Source organism: Sinohyriopsis cumingii, chromosome 8 (genome assembly GCF_028554795.1).
Source record: "Sinohyriopsis cumingii isolate HCF-2022 chromosome 8, ASM2855479v2, whole genome shotgun sequence".
Lineage (NCBI taxonomy): Eukaryota > Metazoa > Mollusca > Bivalvia > Unionida > Unionidae > Sinohyriopsis > Sinohyriopsis cumingii.
The window spans coordinates 103,625,345-103,648,726 of record NC_142968.1 but is presented as its reverse complement, the minus strand read 5'-3'; the positions used below and the strand labels follow the sequence as shown (position 1 = coordinate 103,648,726).

General features: G+C 35.1%; 1 protein-coding gene across 3 annotated transcripts in view; it reads left to right on the top strand.

Annotated features, from left to right (window-relative positions):
- Positions 1 to 23,382, top strand: part of LOC149794277 (etoposide-induced protein 2.4 homolog) — a 52,525-nt gene that overhangs the window by 8,005 nt on the left and 21,138 nt on the right. Inside the window, exons 1-6 of one of the 3 annotated variants that reach the window (XM_089968432.1) lie at positions 2,227 to 2,569; positions 5,589 to 5,841; positions 8,670 to 8,730; positions 10,890 to 10,956; positions 12,939 to 13,060; positions 20,653 to 20,769. In XM_089968432.1, the coding sequence (XP_089824558.1) occupies positions 5,642 to 5,841; positions 8,670 to 8,730; positions 10,890 to 10,956; positions 12,939 to 13,060; positions 20,653 to 20,769 (567 nt within the window). In that variant the 5' untranslated portion in view covers positions 2,227 to 2,569; positions 5,589 to 5,641. Of the gene's footprint in view, positions 1 to 2,226; positions 2,636 to 5,588; positions 5,842 to 8,669; positions 8,731 to 10,889; positions 10,957 to 12,938; positions 13,061 to 20,652; positions 20,770 to 23,382 lie in introns of those variants that run through there. The other 2 variants (XM_089968434.1, XM_089968433.1) reach the window with 2 other exon arrangements.

The following is a 23,382-nucleotide window of genomic DNA, read 5'->3' as shown; positions in this document are numbered from 1 at the left end:
AGCATACCTTCCCGCTGCTCTGTACCCAACACTGGCTATCCATTTGATCCAGAATCAAACACAAAATTGGTTCTCTGTGCTACGTCTCACTGATGGACTCTAGTCCAACATACCTATCTGACCTCACCCATGTGTACACACCAGCAAGATACTTACGCTCCTCTTCTGACAATCGTATACTCATTATTCCCACTATGAAAACAAAGTCATATGGACAGCGTTCTTTTGCATACCAGGGCCCAGCAATGTGGAATGAATTGCCCACTGAATTTAGACACAAAGACACAGTGAAAATATTCAAGAGTACTCTTAAAACTCACTTATTTCGACTGCAAGAACAAACTTAAAGACCTAATAATGTTTCCTACCTTAAATATTCTCAGCATGTTTTTGTTTTTTTAATGTTTTCTAATTTCATGGTGTTTGTGTTTGTAAACATATCATTATATATGTTTTTATCTTATAGGTGTTGTCAAATGTTGTAAAGCGCTTAGAACTTCTAAAGATTAGGCGCTATACAAAGTCCTCATTATTATTATTATTATTATTATTATTATCAGGATCCTAGACTGTTTCAGTAAAGAGCAATGTTGATGCATCTGATTGGTCATTTGGGTTAAATTCCAGATCTTTGATGACTTTGATTACAAGCAAGGGTCTGTGCATATTAATTGTGCATTCAGCCTGCTTTGTGAAGTAGTTGTTATGTAAGCTAGGTGAGCAATACCAGGCTAACTTGGGCCTCTTCTTGAAAATTTTTCTAATGTGATTTTTTAAAGATTTAAATCCATGTGAGTGTAATATCTTACAAGTCAGCCTTTAGTAAACTCCGGAAATGGGGAATTTTACAAATATAGTGTCATTTTTAATATGGTCATCATAAGCACCAATGCTCCTTTTTACAGTTAGCTAATTCTGCTACTGCTGCTACTACTGATGCTTCTGTTACTATTACTACTGCCATCATATATTCCTTTCCTGTTTTTTCCATGTCTTTTTTATAAATATTGCATTTTACATTAAAAATAATGAGACTAATTATTTCACGATACAGATTATTTCACATGACACAACATTTCGATGGGCCCAGAGTGGATGGGTGGTCTAAAGCACTCTCCGTTATGGATTACTACCATCTCACCTCTGTCTTCATAGGTTTGATTCTCGGATTCGGCCAATGTGGGTATGTGAGAAAGCATGCCAGTAGTTTCTCGAGGACCGGTGGTTCTTTCCAGGGATTTCCTGGGTTCTTCCTCCACCATTAATACTGGCCGCCATGTATAGCCTATCATTGCTGAAAAATGGCGTTAAACCCTACAACAACTACATTATTTCACATGACACATTATTTTACATGACACATTATTTCACATGGCAGATTATTTCACACGACAGATTATTTCACACGATAGATTATTTCACATGACACATTATTTCACATGGCAGATTATTTCACGTGACAGATTATTTCACATGACATTACTTCACATGACAGATTCAGCTTCTACTACATGCAATTGTTCTGGAAGCTGCTATTCAAATCTTGCTCTTGATATTGTCCTTCACAGTATGAAGAAATAGGTAAACTAATGCATTGTTATTCTTTATTTTATATCATACATTTTAATTTTTTGAAAAAGTGCCAAGCCTAAAAGAAGCAATTCAAAAAAATGTAAACCTTTGCACCTAGTGAAGCAAGTCAAGGACAGGTATGGCTGTAGGGGAAGAGAAAGTTAGACAAGATCAAAACAGCAACTATTATTATTATTATTATTATTCACACTAGAATTAGGAAAAGTGAATTTCGAATAATAATTGACTTTATTTCCATATATGATCAATATTAACATCATCAGTATTGTTCATATATATTATTTGATGTACACTAATTGCTCATTTTGTCTAGGTTTTATTTGTATTATCATGACTAACATTTGAATATTGTGGAAGCAAATGTCTGTCATCATGTGGAATGGTGTGTACTTTTAAATCAATTGTTATTTAAGTATTCGTATATTCATAACAGGATGTAAATATACATTATTATTTTGCTATCATGTAATGTAGCTATAAAAATGACAATAAAAATATTGTCTAGGCGGTTATTAAGGCCATTTTTTTTCCCCATAAAAATTAAAACCACATCTGTCAGACAGCATCCGTTGGATTAGCGTGTTCCGGAACAGTTTTTCCGATTGGTGCAGAATCCGTTAATACAATGTTTTGATAAACATCAGAAAACATAGTTCAAACTGGCTCTTATATTTGTGTGTAAAATCAGCAAATGAATGCAGATAGCGGATATTTACATCGGTCATCAGGTCGGCGTTTTTGCACACGGTCAGCAAGTACTACTATTAGTACCCCTGCTGTACATCGTGGACGGGTCCACAATATCGAGGCTACAGCATTGTTGTATAGTCAGCTGGATTCACTGAACTGCAAAACGCGGATGTGAGAGTTGTAGGCACCGACTTCGAGCCGATGATTGCACGTAGAAAGGTGCTGTTTGTGGTCAGGGGGTCATTTGGTCCATGTTCTAGCCAAGACTATAGGCTAGAAGCTTACGGTAAGAAGAATGTGAAAGTCTTTTTGGGAGTAGCGAATACCTTTTTGTGGGTGATGTAGATCACAGGTACTTGTATATGTGTTCTTTTCTTGATCGTTCCTTTGTGTATACTTCTTTTCTTTTCTGGGTTATATACCAAGCCTAGTATGAAAAATCTGTGTTGATCGACAATTTCTTTGAGTGTGTGACCCCCCCCCCCAAAAAAAAAATATAGAATCATATCTGATGTCAGGCTCCTGTGATATGGATTTCAGGGAAAACTGACCTGTTTACTTTCAGTTTTGAAGAATAAGCAAAGTTGCTTAGTGCGGAATCATTCTAATTTTATGCATTTATTTTGCCATGGACCTGAAACAGTGGAATAGTAATAAATTTTGTGTGTGTTTTGTTTTTCTTTGCCTGCTTGTTGTCTTCATTGGTTGTAATGTTAATATGATGGGGTTTGATTAAGTTGTAAGATTGTTTGATATATAAATTCCGATATGGCTTTCAACTTCATAAGTTTGTCAATTTTTGTGAATAGGGTCCAATTTGAAGAAACCATTGATGCATTAGAAACCGTTTTTGACCACATAAGCAATCAGTGTACTCAGGAGATTAATTTTGGGGGTAAAACCCCAAGTCAAACTGTTATTCTTATGTGCAAACCCATCCCCCCATTTCCCTTATAACACTTTTGACTGTACTATATGTAATTGTCAGAAAACTTGTTGTAAGCTAGCCAGATTTAGCTTTAAATTAGTTCTCAACTTTGTGCTATATAATGAGTATCGTTACTGTGCAGTTCTTGATATTTCTTAGTGGATCAGTATCGGGGCAAGTTCTTCATAACGCAAAAGATGCAAACACTGATTTTTTTGCATCTGTTAGGAACATAATAATAATTATTGCAATCAAAGATGATGAAACATAAAACCAGCAACTTTATAATTGTATGGAAGACTGCACATACACTATATGCATTGTGAGCTGTAGACATAGTGGACAAATGGTCATGTGATACAAGGTGACTGGGTGGTAATTCAGACCCCTCATGCCCATTTATTGTTGATCTCTGCTGTTTTGTTTCAATGCCTCCTTCACCATCTTTTTCCATTATAGGTCACATGATCAACATTAGTCACCGATGAAGGCAATGTGATATTGCTGAAAATGTATAACTCTGAAGAAATTTATGTTCCGAGTATGAGAAGTTATTTATGATCATCAGTTATCCAGAGCAATGAAGCAACCATTTGAGTTGTAAGACATATACAATTTTATCAAGGATGACCGTCGTGATTGGTAACTTGGTATACTCTAAAGACATCTGTTGACGGAAATTGTCAGTTAAATACTCCTTCCTGTTTTTGGTCTTTACAAACTGGGCAACAAACCCTCTCTGTGATTTAGACTAATTGAACTTTGCATACCCTGAAAGTTTTTTTGTAAACTTCCCATAAAAAGTCAGAATCTTTTCTTTTGTCTACAAAAGATTCTTGTTAGAAAGGCCACACTTGTAAGAGATGCTCTCAACATATACTTGACTAGTACACAGTAATATGGAGATTGGTCAGTTAGTTCTAGGCACACACATTTCTGTGACTTTCCATGGAAGTTCTTGAGCACTACCTTAAACTGAAAAAGTTTTGTTTTGTTTTGTCAGTGTCAACAAGTCCATCATGGTCTCCCTTTGGAAAAAGCCACTCATAGATAATCTACAAGTACTGTCCGTGAGCTTCTTTGAGTTCACAGATTCATCTAGTATATCAAAACTAGGTCAGATGCATGTCCTAGGACAGGAATCCAAAAACAGTTGTAACAAATTGGGACGAATGAGCTTAAAAGAAAGTTTGACCACAAAAATACAAAATAAGTATTTGTAAAATTGGGATCCCACCATGTGTTTTTAACTTCTGACCACTTGTTTGGCAGCAAGGACACACAGGCAAATGTGGGTTTTTATATATAAGATGATTCCATTTCATTATTCTGTCTCAAGTAATTCAATAGCTGATTTTAATGTCCAGTAAACTATAACTGAATTTATTAATTAAAACACCTGATTTTTTTTCAATTTTACTAATTTAAAAAAAATTTGGTCTCAATCAATGCTCTACTACAATTATTTCATGTTACTGCCACAATAGCAAACCGGCATTTGTTTGGTCTATGAAAGTTTGCATTTAGTGGTGACTTCAATAACACATGCACCCTTCATCAAAGCAAGCCGACAACATTCTTCAATAAAAAATAAAGCACCTTTCATCAGAGAAAATAAGCACCAAACTTAAATAAAAGCAATGGATTGTTGCTTTTTTCAAAGTGATTCAGACGCTTTTATTGTGCCACAAAAGTTTCTACTGTGCACGAAAAATGTTTAGACCTACAATTGCTACCAAAAGTGGCATAAAAAGCAAATTAAATTTTTAATCTTTTGAAACCATATATATTTGGTTGCAAAGATGTTTGATATTTTTTTTATTTTTTACATGTGTTTTCATTAACAGCCTCATCCTCTTGGCAGCCTCGGCAACATGTTAGCTGTCTCCACTTGATCAAAATCTAGGCCATGTACATCTGGCATGTAAACAACTATAAAGCCATGTACTACTGGAAACCATGAAATACCTCAGTGAATTGTTTAGTGACAAATGTTTGTTGATGGTGGGATAGATCAATTGAGGACTAACGTTTTTATTTTTTACATACGAGTTATTTGTACAGTCTAATGTAATGTGAATGATATAAAAGTTTTCCAACATGTGATCAGTACTCAGATTTATGGATTTTTTATCTACATGTACAGTACTTTACACATTATGGATTCTTATACACAATTATAAGTTTTCAATACATGCATGTATTTCAGATTAGTTTTGTCTTCAATTAATCAAAGTTTCAATTGTTTATTTTCTCACAGTGTAAATCCTACTCACTGATATCAGGTCACCTCTTACAAATTTCACTTGTATGCGAAATTTGATTTCTGTAGCCCTCCCCCACTTATCTCTATATCCTCTTTTTATTCTTTTTACAGGTGAAAACTTGCCAAGTTTATGTGGTATATTTAAAAGACATTAAAGCAGAAATATGCCCAATACATTCCAACATATTTGCCTTGGACTTGTTAATGGCTTCCGGGACAATGTACTTGGTGCCCTAAAGGTTTATAAAATGGATGCAGAGACAAAAGCAGAGCCCACCAAAAAGTCGGAAGAAGAAATGACAACTCTTGCCAGGAGAAGAGCAGAAAAGAAACCATCCAAAGAAAAAGAGAAATCTAAAGAGAGGTAGTGAAATACAGGCCTTTTTAAACTGCTAACTTGTTTCCTTTTGGAACACATTACTGGAACCTAATAAGTTAGAAGTCTTTCTTAATGAATCTGGTCCTCCCAGTCAAAAGCAGATGTTAACCATGATTTTGGCTTGTTTTAGCAATAAAGTTTTAAAACATTGTGAGTTTACTGAGACAGTAGGAAGTCAAGATTTGTGTTATGCTGGATAGATGATTGTTGCAAAATCCTGTCTTTTATCAGTTGATACCTTTCATTTTTTTTCCCCCTTCTCACGCTTGAGCATGCCATGGAGTTTTCTTATCACAATGAAACCACCATATTCCATGTATTAACTGAATTATTTCCCTTGTTGGCTGATTTTGCATGTCAGTTGAGTATTTCATTGTAGTATGAGTATTTCATGACACCATCTTAGTTCTCAATTCTGCTGGTCAATAGTACATACACTAGTGCATTTTCTTGGCAGTAAATGGTCACTTTTTGTAATTGGATCATATCTGTAATTGTCTAAAGCCTTTTTTTATTTATTGAAATTTGCTTTGCTGTATGCTTTTTGCATTGCTTGGCTTATTTTGTTGACATATGCCATTGTTTTGTTCTCTCTAATTACAGGTAATATTAGGCAGGAGTAGATGTGGAGTATGTAATAGGTTTATCTTGTTGTAAATGAACACCCTACTTTCATTACCAATACATGTGAAATCTGTGTACTGTTGACTGTGGAAAGATGGGTTTGGCCATACAATTGTTCAGGGTTAGTGATAGAGCCAGAAAACAGTTATCAAAGAATGCAGATGCTATAAGCTGTCTCGTCAGTAGCAAACATTTTAATGTCTGTCACTTGAGGCAGTCAGACAAGTCACCAGTGATGAAAAAGCCATCTTGGTGCCTCCTCCCTCGCATATACAGTACCATCTTCATCCATTTTGCAACCGCTATGTTCTAGTCATGCCAACACTAATACCTGCTTCCCAGGCACCTTAGACTTAGTCTGCAGAATCAGTGAAATGCATAAATTATTGATTGACCTGAGTTGTTTGCAGTTCCACCATAATCGTTTAGCTTAAATCATAACAGGACCCTCGTATCATAGCCATGTATAGGTTTCTGCTATGGGAAATCAGTCCTTTGTTTAGAAATTACTGCCTTCATTGGACCCTTTCTCCTAAAGGCATCTTCAGAACTCCATGAGGGTACTGAAATTGTACCTGAAATGTACTGAGTTGATTAGTAGAATGAAGTCTCATGTTCTTACTGCTTAGGGAAGGAGGGACTAATTTTGCTAGGGGATTTTTCATTCTGGTATTTTGGATTATCCATTCGACCTGCAAAGAATTTACTCTAGACCATATTAATTCCTTTCACATGTCAGCTCATGTTAGGGATGTCACTGGCAGCCAAGCATTCAAGGAAACTCGCTTACTGATTACATTATTCAAGCAGTGAGATGGAGGTCTGACACAAGATTCTCAGGCTTCTTTCATGTCATAAAGATTCATTTGACCTGATGGACTCTTTTTCAACAACTGACTACCTTCCCAGCATTTTTAGAAGGATTTTCTTCAGTTGGATTTGGAGGAGTGAAAATAGTTCCAGAAGACCACATGTCTTCATTGATCTGTGCTATCCTATCAGTACCGTTTGGGAGAAATTATATCACGATGACTGTGTCTGTTAACTAATCTGTGCAGACCTTTGTTAATATCTTACACAAGTCTTGAAGCAGCTTCTCACCTTAGGCATCTGAAGCCAGGACAAATTCCACAGCAAGGAAATTGAACTCCATCCATATATTGCCTGATTCCTAATATATTTTGATTGGGTGGTAGATTTGAAAAAGTAATCTTGACCAGGTAGTGTACTGGAGGTTTTGGAATAAATTAGGTTGCATCAGTAGTACCGTACTAGTCAATATACAGAACAGTTGCATTTGGATTCGTGGAAGAGCACATACTTCTTCAGTAATAATGGATAAATCACTGGATTTGGTGCCAACTGCTTGGCAAATTCTGTCAGATCAAGACCCCCCCCCCTTAAATGTAGATCTAGGAAAATACATATATTTGACGGGTTTGGTGATTTGCTTTTGGTAGAGAGCACCAGATAGATTTATGTTGTGACAGAAAAGGCAGACAATATTCCATTTGTGAGATTGCCATTTTTTGCATTGTTCAGAAGGTAAAATGACTACTTTTTAATACCAGGTCTTGTCAAAAACATTGGTTTTAAAATCAAAGCAGGATATTAGTAGACAAGTCACAACATTTTTTGAGAGGTACACTGTTAAGGCAATTACACAGAAATATAGTTAGCAACCCATTTTGGAATTCAGCGAATCTTTAAACTGGAAGAGACGTGTATGGTAACAGTAATAAGTTGTAAACAAGTGTAATTTGGAAATATTAAAGTGAACCTACATATAATGAAAATATTGCAAATTATTGTGACATCTTTAAACATTCTAGGTTATATTGACCAAGGCATCTGTGCCTATTTCTTTCTGAACTCCTCCAGCATCCTCATTTGCATGTACCTGCAACTTGTATTATAATTTGAATATGTTTATCTAGTGTGTATAACAGTTTAAAAGATATTATTTCAGTCTGGGAAGCCATTGTTGTTAACAATTAGACATCAAATTGCTGATAAAGTTCTCTGGAGTTTGGTGTGGGATCATTTATTACCATTGTATCAGCTCAGATGAGCTGTCATGGTGTGTGCTTAGACGAGGCACATTACTCTACTTGCTTCAGCGAGATATAATATTTAAAGTGTTGCAGTGCTTATGCCAAACCTAACTCTTAGTTTGCTTTCAATTCCAGGACACCAAGAATTACCCAAAGGATATTTCTCTGCTGTGCATGGAATGGAGGAATCTTTTGGGTATGACATTAAAGTTTATTAAAACTGAAAATTAAACTTTAAGTTTATATAATCACTCTGAGCAGTTGGGAGCATGTTGTCCAGAAAATGACTGTCATATTGCATCAAGAAAAAAATTATTTTAATGAATGCACTTCCATGAGGCAGGTAGCCAAAATGGAATTTACATGTACCTCACAAATCAAAGTTAGACTAATGGAGTGTGTACCTTCATAGCTGACAGTATAGAACAGAAAATATATAGTGTGACCCAGCTACAACACGGTAGTTGGGGTCCCTATAACTTGACTGTGTTATAGACTGAACCATGCTATAGCTAACCAAGTCAGTTAATTAAAGAAAAATGTTTTTACTACAATATGGTTGGTGGGGGTGTGTAATAAAACGGGATGCCAAAATAAGTGCTTTTGGTTAAATGAAGACAAACTAGTCTGGAAAACACTTGTATATTGACAACTTTCATTTGTGTTGTACAATCCATAATCCGTTAAGTACTGTACTTGTATATAATAAATCCATGAATTTGAGCATAGTTCACTTCATGTATGACTCGCATCTTGTTAGAAAACACAGATAACATTATTTATTCCTAAAAAAACGGTAGTCCTCATTTTGATCTATATCCGATTGTCATTTAACAATTCAACACAATTGTCACAGGTAGGAGATGATGGCTATATATCTATGGTTTCAGAAGTTTTGAAATTTAATTTGCATTTTATGCTACCATAGGTAGCAACTGTAAGAATAATTTTTTCCTGCAAACATGAAACTTGCATGGCACAATAAACATGTTCCAGTCACTTTGAAAAAATGCAAAAATCAGATTCCATTGCTTTTATTTTAAGTTTGGTGCTGACTTCCTTTGATGATCGGTTATTTCTTTTTATTGAAGATTGTAGTTGGCTTTCTTTGATGAATTGTGCAGGTGTTATTGAATTTACTGCTAAAGGACAGCTTTGGAGGACGAAACAAATGCCCATTGTTATCTTTGAAGCAGCAACATCAGCATCAGATAATTGTTGAACATTGACTGAGACTGAATTCATTTTTTATTTGCTTAGTGTTTATACTGAACAATCTGTACTTCAAAGGTAATCAGTTTTCTTTCAGCAAAACTATTTTTCTGGGTACATTTAAAAAAGGAATCAGCCATCATTTAGTCAATTATAGCAGTTACTTTTACTGCCTTCAAAGGTTGGTTGATTGATAGTCCTGATAGCATGACTAATGAATAAACTAACAAGTGAGTTACTGCATGTACTCTGACTCTGACATGGGACATACATTTTTAGTATGCATCAAATAAGTGGCATAACTTCTGTTGTAAAACCAGTTCTTACAACTTGTAAAAACATACTCTTTTGTGAATAGAACTTACTGTGAAATGGTCTCAGGGGTGGAGATTTCTGAATACAATGGAGGAAACAATCGATCATTAACAGAGGTGATTATTTATCTTTCATATAGGATCAAACCCATAGCCTTATAGGTGCAAAGTGAATGCTTTACCACTTCTGTCTCCATTCCTGGTGATCATCAACCAATGGGCTTGAGTTTCTACTTTCAGTCAAGAGGAAAAAATTCAACTGTGTAGATGTTTGTGATTGGTCAGAAATCTCAAGCTAAGACCCAAGCTAACAAGTTTTATGATTTTCTGGCCAGTAAAATGGGATACATTAACAACGTTGAATCTTGTTTGGTTTGCCTTCCATGTGAAAAGAAGATTAGCATTTTCTTCAACTGGCTCATATTGTTTTCTTAACGAGTTAAACCTAACTACATGTATATTCCAGGACTTCCAGTTTGTGATTTTGCTCAAACATTCTTGAAACAAGTGAAGCAAGAAACTCAAATTCAGAACCCTTCAGTTTATATTTTATATTTGTATTGTGTCTAAGCCAATGAAATGAAGCAGTCTAGTGGTGGAACCCAATTTCAGACATAATGAAAATAAAATGTTTTTGACTTTATTTAAGTAAAACGTAGATTCATTTGGGGTCTTTGAGGTTGAGTAATGAATATGCCCCCTAGGTTTTCATTTTCTTGTAGAAGATGTGGAATGAGGGTTTGTGCTTTGATTGTATTGTTACTGTTTTCTTTGCTATATTGAACAAGGACTGTATTGAAAAATAATTTAACATTGATATAAATTTCAGATGAGTATTTTGCTGTTCAACAGTGTGCTTCTTCCAGGACTGCAGTGGCTTACCATCTTACTTGCAGGTACATGTAATACATGTAACATCTTAGTGTCTGACAATTTTATGCTGTATGGAAATATGTTTACCATGTATACTTGTGCACATTATTTTTATATTATGAACACCAAGGTGCCAAATCTGCTCTGAGACTCTCATATTACTTGCATGAAGTTGCAGTAAAATCATAATTTTATTACATTTTCTTTCCAAACAACATTCTCAGGTTTACTTTGTTAATAAAAAGTTTTATTTCATGGATGCAGTTCGTTATAGAGAAGTGAGTTCCAGAGTTTGTAATGGACTTAACAATTTCTGAACCAGCACTGTTAGATTTTTACTGTTTCACTGTTTCTTACAATGAAATCACAGCATCAGTAATTTACTAATAGAACAATAAAAACAGAGAGAGAAAATTTAGTTTCAGCTTTGATGGTTGTTACACAAACAAATGTTCCTAGTTTTTGAGAGAAAAAAAGAAGCTTATTTTTATTAAGAATTGACAATTGATGACTGTAATGTAATGCACAATGTTTTTGTGTACACATGATGGTTGTTGAAACCTCTTGAGAAATGTTAAGGATCTTTCAGAGGTTGGGTACCGTGAAAATAATGGTAATTTATAGAATGGCATGTTAGAGCTTCTGACTTGTAAAGGATATTCCCATTACTGAATAGGTGGGTTTTGAGATTAATTAGGCTGATATAAATTGTTTGAGACTATTTAGGCTGATATAAATTGTTTGAGATTAGTTAGGCTGATATAAATTGTTTGAGATTATTTAGGCTGATATAAATTGTTTTTGAGATTAATTAGGCTGATATAAATTGTTTGAGAGATAAAGAAAGGTATCTTATTTTTTTATATTTCTGTTTATAATATGTTTAATTTTTTTGATCATGACAAGCATATATCATTACCTAAGTAATATCAACCATGACTTCTCCCATTTGTGCTCTAGTTTATTGTTCTTTACAGTCAGCACTGTATTGTGAATGATACCTGCATCAGTTTCTCATTTAACTTTCACCTCAGCATCTCAAAATGTAACTAAAATTAACACATTTTTTTGTGCCTGAATGTTTTAAATGTAATTCATGTTGACACACAATGCAACTTTTCATTCAATACTGGTCTGTATACATGTAATCTGCCATGTTTGAGTTCTGGAAGAATCCCTTTTTGATACTGCAAAGAAATCAAAGGGAGGCAAACATTATTTCTAAATATAGTCAGGTAGGAAAACTTGTCACTCCTTAATAAATAAATGATCTTCCACAGGACATGGAAACATAACAGAATTTGATGTAAACACACTATGCATGTATTGGATGTGTTACCATCTGTTTTGATTCAAACAGTGTTGAAATTATTCATGTGTGAAATTAATTATATACTTTTAGCTTTATTTAATGATGCTAACCTGAAAATTTCACAGATCTAGACTTTTATAGCATTTTTGATGCTGTGTGGAATAAACTATAGCTTTGCACATTATTACATTAAAATGTATGATATTGATCTCAGTCTATGCTAGTCCATATCAGATTTGCAAGGTCACACACTTCATAATCATCTTGGCAAATGTCAGATATTTTATTCTACTGAACCTGTTGGAATCCCCCATATGAGTTTGTTATAGTCATAATTTTTATGATCCTGTTATAATGTTTGTGTTATTGTGCATGTGAATTCACTGCATACTGACAGTATGTTCATTGTATCTGTGTACATGTTGTATTTTACTGTAAATGTAGAAGAGGCAGTGTGAACCCTGATCTGCTGGCGATCATTTGAATGCAAATCTGGGTCAGTACTGTTGGCAGTTTGATGTATGCCTAAGTAAATTGCCACACATATAAGTTGAGCGACAGTGCATTACTAATCCAAATACTATATTTAACTGTACAAAATGGCACTCGGTTTCAAAGAGATGAGATTGAATTGCTTCTGCTTGATTCACTATAACAAATTTCAGCAGGCATGTCTATTAATTTCAATTGTAGGTAATTCCGGCGCAATGTTGGTATGGGGATGGATTGGGCCAGTGCTCTCTTGGGTGTTCAGTGCACTGTGGATCCTGCCCCTGTTTGTGCTTACCAAGATTGTCAATAATTTCTGGTTTCAGGTAGGTCAATCATTACAAGGTGGTTCCAAGAGAGAACTGAGCAGACATTTGCCCAGCTAAACTTGCCCGGATGTCACAATTTGACATTCATTCATATTGTCTCCCCAGCACAAATAAGGTGAGACATTGGTATCAAAATGGTGTTGGCAGGCATCAGTATCAAGTTTGTATTAAAGTATGCACAAGTCTCATACAGATGGGTTGCATCATTAAATGGATGCTGGTGAGATGCAAGGTCCTTTGGAACATTTGGTTATAGTAATTTTTACTATAATAATACCGTTCATACAATAGGACTGGCTATAGTTGAGGTCACCTTAAACTACATTTACTGTTAATTAAAAATGAAATTGGATCCACAACCATAATTGCCTTATAAAAGAGATTCCCTTATACTAAGGTTTCATATAGTGAGGGAATAAGATTCGAATATTTTTTATACATATCTCAAAGATTACGACAAATTTTAGAAATTTATAAACTCTTTGTTGTAAAAAAAAGATTTTTCTCTTTATAATTAACATTTTGGAGGTTTATATTCAGCTGGAGAGTACTGTAAGCGAGAGAGACACCCTGAATTCTACTTGAGATATTAAACAAAGAAAAAAGTTCATGTAACTCATTTAGATGAAACAGATCTTTTAAGTTTGAAACTGTCTGGCACATTTTATTATATTGATAATTAAGTTCATTGGTTTGTACTTTTAAAGAGATCTTAAATGAAGTGAACTTTTACAGTATTGCTTATGGATGAAAATTCTTAGATCAAATGGGTCTATTTAAACGTCAAAACATATCCTATCAGAAAAAGGACAAATCAAAATGGTTTTATGAATTAGCAAAGAAGAATACATAAGAGTGCTTAAGCACTTTGTCATGCTCATCATATAGACTGACAAGTAGATCTCCGCGTCATTGCAGAATTCGTGGACTTCATGATCATTTGACAAATGTTAGGCATGTAGACTAGTTGAAGTGAGTGGTGAATATAAATGATTTATAAGTGTTTTGTGTTTATATTTGAGTTCTAATTCACATAGATTTTGACCGATTTTGTCAGGTACTTTGACCTGCTGCAGATCCATGCTAGTAGAAAAAAGAAATGTACAATTTTCATATAGTACATTTTATTATGCCTTATATATATATAGATATATATATATATAGACTATGAAAACAAAGTCATATGGACAGCGTTCTTTTGCATACCAAGGCCCAGCAATGTGGAATGAATTGCCCACTGAACTGAAACAAAATGACACAGTGATCACATTCAAGAGGGCTCTCAAAACTCACTTATTTCGACTGCAAGAACAAACTTAAAGACCTATTAATGTTTCCTACCTGAAATATTCCCAGCATGCTTGTTATTTTTTAATGTTTTTCTAATTTCGTGGTGTTTGTTTTTGTAATAATATTATTATATGTTTTTTTTTTTCTTTCTTATAGGTGTTGTTAAATCTTGTAAAGCGCTTAAAGCTTCTAAAGATTAGGCACTATACAAAGTCCTCATTATTATTATTTTTATATATTTTAGAATTGAGATAAAAACAACACAAATGTCGAAAATCCTGTTTAACTAGTTTTGCATTTAATGTATACTTCTTCAGGCACAAAATGTTTTGAAAGAAACGGATGATGTCTTTTTGTTTTAAAATAACACTTATGTTATTATGTAAGGTCATAAGTGATATGCATCATCATAACAATTTTATATATGTATGAAAGAATCTAAAAAATAAATGAGTCTCTAATGAAACTTGAATCTGTAAAATAATAAAATAAAATAGAGACAAACAGTCATACATATAATTATATTGTTATAAAGCATATACAATTTATCAAACAATTTTTACCTGATGATTAAATTTACTTATACCAGTGTATTCCCAGGAGAGTAAAATTGAGGGTTTAAAAAAAAATCTTTGGTGTCAGAACTGGGGGTCAGATAAAAAATGTGGGGGTAAAAATATACTGAAAAAATTTCGATCTGACCTGTACTTATTTAGCTTGAAATCGGATATTGCAGCTTGTACAACATACTATCTTTCACAATAAACATACAAATGAACCAACATGCACAATTAACAAATAAATGCTTTGTTATTTAAAGAATAATTTTATTCATGTTTCTTTTAAAGTCGTACATAATTCGTATGATCACTGTGTTGCACTCAGCTACACGAATAGCGTGCAACACAGGGAGCATACAAATCAGGGAACCAGTCAATGCCTATGATATATATAATACTTTTTATCCTCATATTATGCTGTTTTGCCACTTACAATTATGAGGGGCCCCAAGTGGTCTAAAGCGTTCTTCGTTACGGATCACTGCCATCTCACCTCTGTCTGCGTCGGTTCGAGTCTAAGATTCAGCCAATGTGGGTATGTGAGAAAGCTTGCCAGTAGCTTCTCGTGGGTCAGTGGTTCTTTCCGGGGTTTTCCCGGGTTCTTCCTCCACCATTAATACTGGCCGCCATATATAGCCTATCATGTACTGAAGAATGGCGTTAAACCCCATAACAACAACAACAACTTATAATTTTGCTTTTGACTCAGGGTTGGCATCTATGCAGCAGATTTCTTATGATGTCAAGTAGATCTTAAACGAAAATGGTGCCAATTTTCTCGTTGCTATTCCTGAATGGATGGTCATATACATATGGGGTTTTCATTAAAATGCTTCTTTTGATATCTGGTTGGTTCTAAATGAAATTGGTGGCAATCTGATATATAATATATCCACCTCAACAGCCATATTAAAATCTTGTTATTGCTGTTTCACCTTAATGAAAAGGAATATTGCCCTGGAGTTTTAAACAGAAGACGTTTTATGATATCCAGTTGGTCATAAATAATAATGGTGCTGTTTGCACCTACAATGTGGCTACTATGATAACCATCTTGAAAATCCTGTTATTGCTATTCTTCCTGCAGAGTGCTCCAATATGGTCTTGTGGTTCGAGTGTCGGCCTTGGATGTGGTAGGTTGCTGTGTTCGAACCTGGCAGAGTCATACCAAAAACACATAAAAATGGTACTAACAGCTGCCTTGCTAGGCGCTCAGCATTAAGGAGTTAGTGTTTGGACTGGTTGGCCTGGTGCCAGGATAATGTAACTGGGTGGGACATCATGCTACATGTCTGTGTCATGATGCCCCAGTGCTAGCCAGCAAAAAAAACTGCCGCATTGCAGACATTGTAGCAGTATGACTGAAATTTTTTAAAAACTATGTTAAAAATCCAAATCACACACACACATACTATTCTTCCTGCATGCATGAAAACATGTTTTTAAAAAAAACTAATGACTTCTTATTATGTCTGAGTGAACCTTAATGAAAATGGTGGTTCTTCTTAGACTTACAGTATGACCACCATTGTGGCTATCTTGAAAATTTTGTTATAGTCATATCATCAGGGGGTTTCCTTGAAAGACCAAGGTTGCATCTTGAACAAGAGATCATAAATATCTCCCTAAAGCTGAAGAAAAAAAATGTGTAAACTTGTTGGAACTTTTGGCAATATGCAAAACAAAAGGATTGGGTACAAACTTTCCTGAATCGTGCATACTTTATTTCCAAAAATATAAAAATTACCCAGTTAGCTACTGTACACTAGGTTAGTGTGGCATTTCAGTTGGTTGAAGATTGCTGGTAGCTGAGTAATGCCAGATTTGGTTGAACTACCATCAAATATGTCTAATCTCATTTAGGCAGAATGTGATTAGAGATATATTATTTTGTTAAACTGCACCCTTAAATCAGCCGACTTAAGCATTTCTTGACTACCATCACACTTCAAAGAACTAAAATTGCATTCAACAGAATTTGAAAAATGCAGCCACAGGATCAACTCTGGATCTACCCTATAAGGACAAAGGCACCAGAGTCAGTTTAGTACATAAAAAGCTGCACAGCAAAGTCAGTATACGAGATATCCTTGAAAACTTGGCCTGCAGTATTCCAGTCCATGCTGTCAGAACAGAGCTCCAACGATTGTTATTGCAGTAAGATGTCAGCTCCCCCATTATTCTTATCAGGGTCAAGGCCTTGTATTGTCGGACTACATATAATTTGCAAGCAGATCTGAATCTACACTGAATGATTGATGTAAACACTTCTGGTTGTAATGCCGGCGCATTGTACATAATATACAGACTCGCAATTCCTTGTTATATTTTCAAACAAGCCTGTGCAGGATTTGTTGTTGGAGATTCTTCATTTGTACTTTCATGTGACAGCAGAGTTCAGACATTCAGTGATGTTTTAAAACTAAAGAATGAACAGTCGTGTGATTGACAGTATAGTGGAATCACTACCTGGTAATGGGGCCCGAAGTGGCCGAGTGGTCTAAAGAGCTCTCCGTTATGAATCACTGCTGTCTCACATCTGTCTGCGTAGGTTTGAGTCTCGGATTCTGCCAATGTGGGTATGTGAGAAAGCTTGCCAGTAGCTTCTCGAGGGTCGGTGGTTCTTTCCAGGGATTTCTCCGGTTATTCCTCCACCATTAATACTGGCCGCCATGTATAGCCTATCGTGTGCTGAAAAATGGCCTTAAACCCTACAACAACAACTACCTGGTAACAATTTCTGATTTGCAAATCAACTTTAAAACATGAGCCATAGGAAAAAAATATTGATTTTCATTTTTGTATTTTAACACTAGTAAAAAAACAAAGAGAGATAAATTATAATACTTATGTTCTGCCTTCATTTGTATTATTTTTTTTGCTCTTTTGTGAAGCTGCAACTTGGTCCAGATTGCCTCCCCAGTTTCAACTTTATGACTGACAGTGCACAATTTGCTAAATTTCTTATTGTGTCTAGTTGGTTGTAGATGTAAATTTGTTGATCTGACTTCAAGTATGGCCATTTTGGAGAACTTGTTATAGCTACATCTTCTGATTATGGGTGGGTCATATTGTTATTGTGCTCTCACAAAAAAGACTTCCTGTATGTCTAGTTGGTCCAGAATGGGTATGGTGCCAATCTTTTATCCAAAATTGCCATCATAGTACAGCGTGACCCCGCTATATCGCTTTCCATTATAACTCGAATTTGGATATAATGCTGTCGTGGTGTGGCTACCAAAATTTCATATACATGTATTTTTCTTGTGCACAAAATAAAAATCTTAAAAAGTACGAAAAAAACGTAAAATGTTGCTTGTCATTTTGGGCAAGAGATCGCATATGATTAATACAAGACGATCGTGGCTTGGCTCCTGAAATTTTATATGCATTTTCTTGTACACGAAAAAGTAATTTTTTTCTTCTTAAAAGTTAAAAATGCATAAAAATTTATTCTAGGATAGCGTAGGTCTTCGCCAATGTTGCAAACTTGGATAGTTTTTCCTTATTGGCTGCAAAACATACCATGTGGTTTTTTTATTTATTGGCGACATTGTTGGCTGTTTAATGTTTTTCTATACAACCATTGGTTTGGAGTGCAGTAATTCAGAGGCCCCATGAAAGGAAGCCACAAACTGGATATAAAATGCACTGAAATTTATCTAATGTTACATAAACAAATTCTTTGTCCATACTGACAAACCATCTAAACAGTGCATTGTTATATCATAATCCACTTATCTTGACATCTAGCATGAGTTCTGTATGTTGTGAAATATCCGCTTTTTTGTTGTTGACATTTCTGGTAACGGAGATCAACCAGACGATGCATCGTCTCATAATCTATCTTTCATCAGATTTTTGGCTGCTAGCTAGTAATTAATATATTTACAAAGACTGACATTTGTATGTGGATGGTAAGTAAAATTCCTCTTCTTTTCACTCAGAATTAAATCCTTCAGAAAACTCCTGTTTTCTGTAATAATCCTTGTCATCAGAACACCTGCGTCTCTATTGTCCGTTGACCCTTTGTTAATTTTCAGATGTATGCATGGAAGGCAGCATCACGCTGCTACCACAGATGTATTAAAAAAATATATCTTACTTATTGGTTTATTCAGTAGGCATGGAGGGACAGTAACTAGAAATAGTCTAAACGACGGCTAATTCTTTTTTTTAAAATGTACCCAGATAAAATAGTTTGCTGAAATTTCAAAGGAAACAGATTACTTTTGAAGCACTGACTGTTACGAAAACATACTCAGCAAATGGAAAAATTACGTCTCAATCATGCAATACAATTATTTGATTTTGCCGCCACAATAAGAAATGTGCAATCATTTGGTTCTCCAAAGCTGTCCTTTAGTGGTGACTTCAATAGCACACGCACCCCTTCATCAAAGAAAGCCGACTAGAATCTTTCAACAACAGCAAAGAACTTTTCTTCAAAGGAAGTCAGTATCAAACTTAAATAAAAAGTGATGGAATCTGATGGATTTTTGCATTTTCCACCGTGACTGGAACATGTTAACTGTGCTGAGAAAGTTCTGTTTTTGTAGGGGAAAAGTTTATGCCTGTGAACGCTACCAATGGTGGCTTAAAACACAAACTAACTTTTACCAACTTGGAACGTACTTTAAAGTAAATGTGTTTCGTCATTTGTTACGTGATTGTGTTACATTTTTCCACTGAATTCAGACCAATATGACCTGTTACAAAATTAATGAATATTTTAAAGCTGTGTGTGTGCGTATTTTTGATGGAATCACTTGTATTGTGGATTCAATGTATATGATGAGGTTCGCAGGTGAGTACATGGTGTTGATATTCTAGTCATGCTATACATTCTACATTTATATATAAACATGATTCATGTATATGTACAATTCGTGGTTCTCTAAGTAAGGCAAACTATTATATTATGTCTTCTCTGTTTTTACTACAGGTGTATTTCTCTTTTAATGTGCATCAATTTAAGATGGTAACTGTGTCGACAAAGCACGTATTTTACCGTCCGCATTTATTACCCCACCCCCCAATTTTATTGTTGTTGGGGTACATTTTCTTCATCTTACTGACTTGGTTGCATATAACAGTTCGGTACATAATACGGTCGGGTTTTATGGCTCCCAACTACTGTGTTATAGCAGGGTCACACTGTACTGTCTTTAAATCTATTTATCGTTACTCCTCTAATACAGAAAGTCGTGTGGATAAAAGAAAATAATGCCAATTGGATATAGAGTTTGTCCATAACAGTAGCCAATGTGAAAATCTTGTGAATTCTGAATATCAGAAATGGCTGTAAATTCATTTTGTACAATCAGTCCCTTTGAGGGACTTTTGCATATTGTCTTAATTTCAGACTTTTAGTTTGAATTATGTTTGGTCAAAATTATATGCAGTCATAGCTCAAATTATTCATGGAATTAAAAAAGCTAAATTTTGAAATCAAATCAGTAGCACAATTGTTATTAGCATGTTAATATGAATTCAGTTTTATTCATAGGTATCAATTTTCATGGGGTACTCGTTTTTGTGATTGTTTATTTCTGCAAGCCATGGATTTAAAGACTCAAACAACAGTTTATCCACATGCAAAGAATATATTATGGAGGACTTGTTCCACGATACATTAATTGTAACTTCAGGTATAACTGCCACATTTTGCAAAACCACGAAAATTGTTACTTGCAGAAATAAATGAATTCACAGTATCTGCTCTGATTTGTGTTGCAGGACATTGCTGATGCGGCATATAGAAAGTCCAGAGGCAGACCTCAGCTTCCAAATATTAGTGTGTTTATAGCAGATATGGTATTCAGTCTACTTATGCAGAGCTTGTTTTTGATACAGGTATGTTTTGGGAGTTTAATTGCCCCATTGTATTCAGGTATGTTTTGGGAGTTTAATTGCCCCATTGTATACAGGTATGTTTTGGTAGTTTGATTGCACCATTGTATACAGGTATGTTTTGGGAGTTTAATTGCACCATTGTGTACAGGTATGTTTTGGGAGTTTAATTGCACCATTGTATATAGGTATGTTTTGGGAGTTTAATTGCACCATTGTGTACAGGATGTTTTGGGAGTTTAATTGCACCATTGTATATAGGAAAGACTGGTCAGCCGTTACAATTTGAGCACAAGTTCAACTGCAGTGACCTTTAAGCTACAGACTTAGGGAATATTAGCAAAAATTATGAAAATACAGTGTGGTCAAATCCAGATTCTGGCTTGTCTGTATTTGAGCTTTAATATTATGTTTAGTGGAGTTTGCCATATAACCAGTCTAATTGTACAGTAGCACCACAGGTGTTTTAACGACCAGTATTTTTCATGTAGAATGCCATCATGCTAAACCTGTTGTTTATAGCATATTTTAGAAATGGTGTCCAGGATACATAAAGACATTAAATGTGAAAGGTGACATTGAGCCTTGAAGTTTTAAAAGAATTATTCGTATTCTTGGACAAAAATCAGGAAGGGAAACAATTATATTTATTGGATACCGTGTCTTGTTTGTGTATGTCTCATGGCAGGAGATGTGATTGCTGATGTTAGGTGAAATTGGAAAGAACATCTAAAAAATTATGTCAGGTTAAGAGATATATCAGGATGCCACTGATCTTTATGGGGTTTGGAACTGCAGTTTCAGACACTGTACTGGAAGTAATTAGGGCATAGGTGTAGTTTACAAACTTTTTATTTGAGCATAAGATTTGCCTTTACTGCTTTAAATGCATGTTTTCCAAGTCAACAATAGCAGTAGATAATAATTTGTTGCACTTGCTAAAAAAATTGGTCTAACTTGTTTAAAAATATCAACTGCATTACTGAGAAGGCCATATTATGATTAGCAGGTCTGTGTGGGATCATCAAGGGGAAAGGGACATGTTGTAGATATAGAAGATGTGAAAATGAGATTGAGGGGATAACATAACAAAAATGGGAAAGAAGCAGTTTCATTTCATATTCCTTTTCGTAATGATTCTGGCCTTCAAAATTTCACATTGCACAGAGCAGTTGGACTTTCACGGATGTTGCAGGGGTCATGCTAGACTACATTTATTTTATTTTCAATTTGGCTGAATGCTTGAGGTTTATTTAACTTTGACTTTCATATTAGTATGATTGTCAGCATCACTGTGCATATTTGAGAGCAGAAGAAGCCTCTAAATGAGCACGTATTTTAAAGCATGTTTTTACTTTTGTTACGCCTGTAGGATATGTTCTTTATATTATCCAAATCACCCTTACATGCTGATCAAGATTTCCTTTCAGCAATAAATTAAATCTTTTATTCTGGACACTTGACTGCTTCTCATGTCTGGCACTGTCACACAAAATGCAGTTTATACAGAAATCTGCATGAAAACTGCTGTAATTTTATAAGAATGTGTTATCTGTTCTCATTAACTACTTAACAGAATTTTGACAAATCCATACAAAAGATGCCAGTCAACCATTAAATAAGGCTGCTGTTACTACAGATACAGGGGCCTCGAGTGGTATAAAGCATTCTCCATTAAAGATCACTGCCATCTCACCTCTGTCTGCATGGGTTCGAGTCTCAGATTCAGCCGATGTGGGTATGTGAGAAAGCTTACCACTAGCTTCTCGTGGGTTGTTGGTTCTTTCTCGGGTTTTCCCAGGTTCTTCCTCCACCATTAATACTGGCCGCCATGTATAGCCTATCGTGTGCTGAAAAATGGCATTAAATGCCACAACAACTACAAATACAAAAAAGTTGAAAGACTTCTTGAAAACTCTATATTCAGTTGAATGAGGACCAAAATTAGAGAGTATTCTGGCTGTACATATTTTCTTCTTCAGATTTTTTATAAATGGTACCAGTTCTCCTTCAAATATGGTTTCCCTTACTAATAATAAACAGCTCTGAAACAACTCTGCAGAGCTTGACCAAATCTGACAGAGAATGTTATGGCATTGGAGTCTTAGGAACACATTATGCAGAAGCATAATGGCACCTGACCCTCCCACTTTATTTTAACACACCATAATTCACTTTATTATTGGATGTAAAGAAACCTTTAAAGGCAGCTTTATATTATATAACTTAAGCAGAAATTGATTAAAATTTTATATGTGATTATTTAATGGCCAATCAGTGCTGAACCCATGTACTTTTGTTTCCGCTCAATAGCTTTCTTGGGGCTCAGAATGGCCGAGTGGTCTAAAGTGATTAGTTTTACCATTATGGATCACTGCCATCTCACCTCTGTCTGCGTGGGTTTGAGTCTTGGGCTCGGCCAGTGTGGGTATGCCAGTAGCTTCTTGTGGGTTGGTGGTTCTTTCAGGGGTTTTCCCAGGTGATTTCCCCACCATTTATACTGACCACCATGTATAGTCCATCTTGTGCTGAAAGATGGTGTTAAACTCTATAACAGCAATAACTACAAAAATAGCTTTCTTAATCAAAATTTTATTTCATGAAAAGTTTGTATGA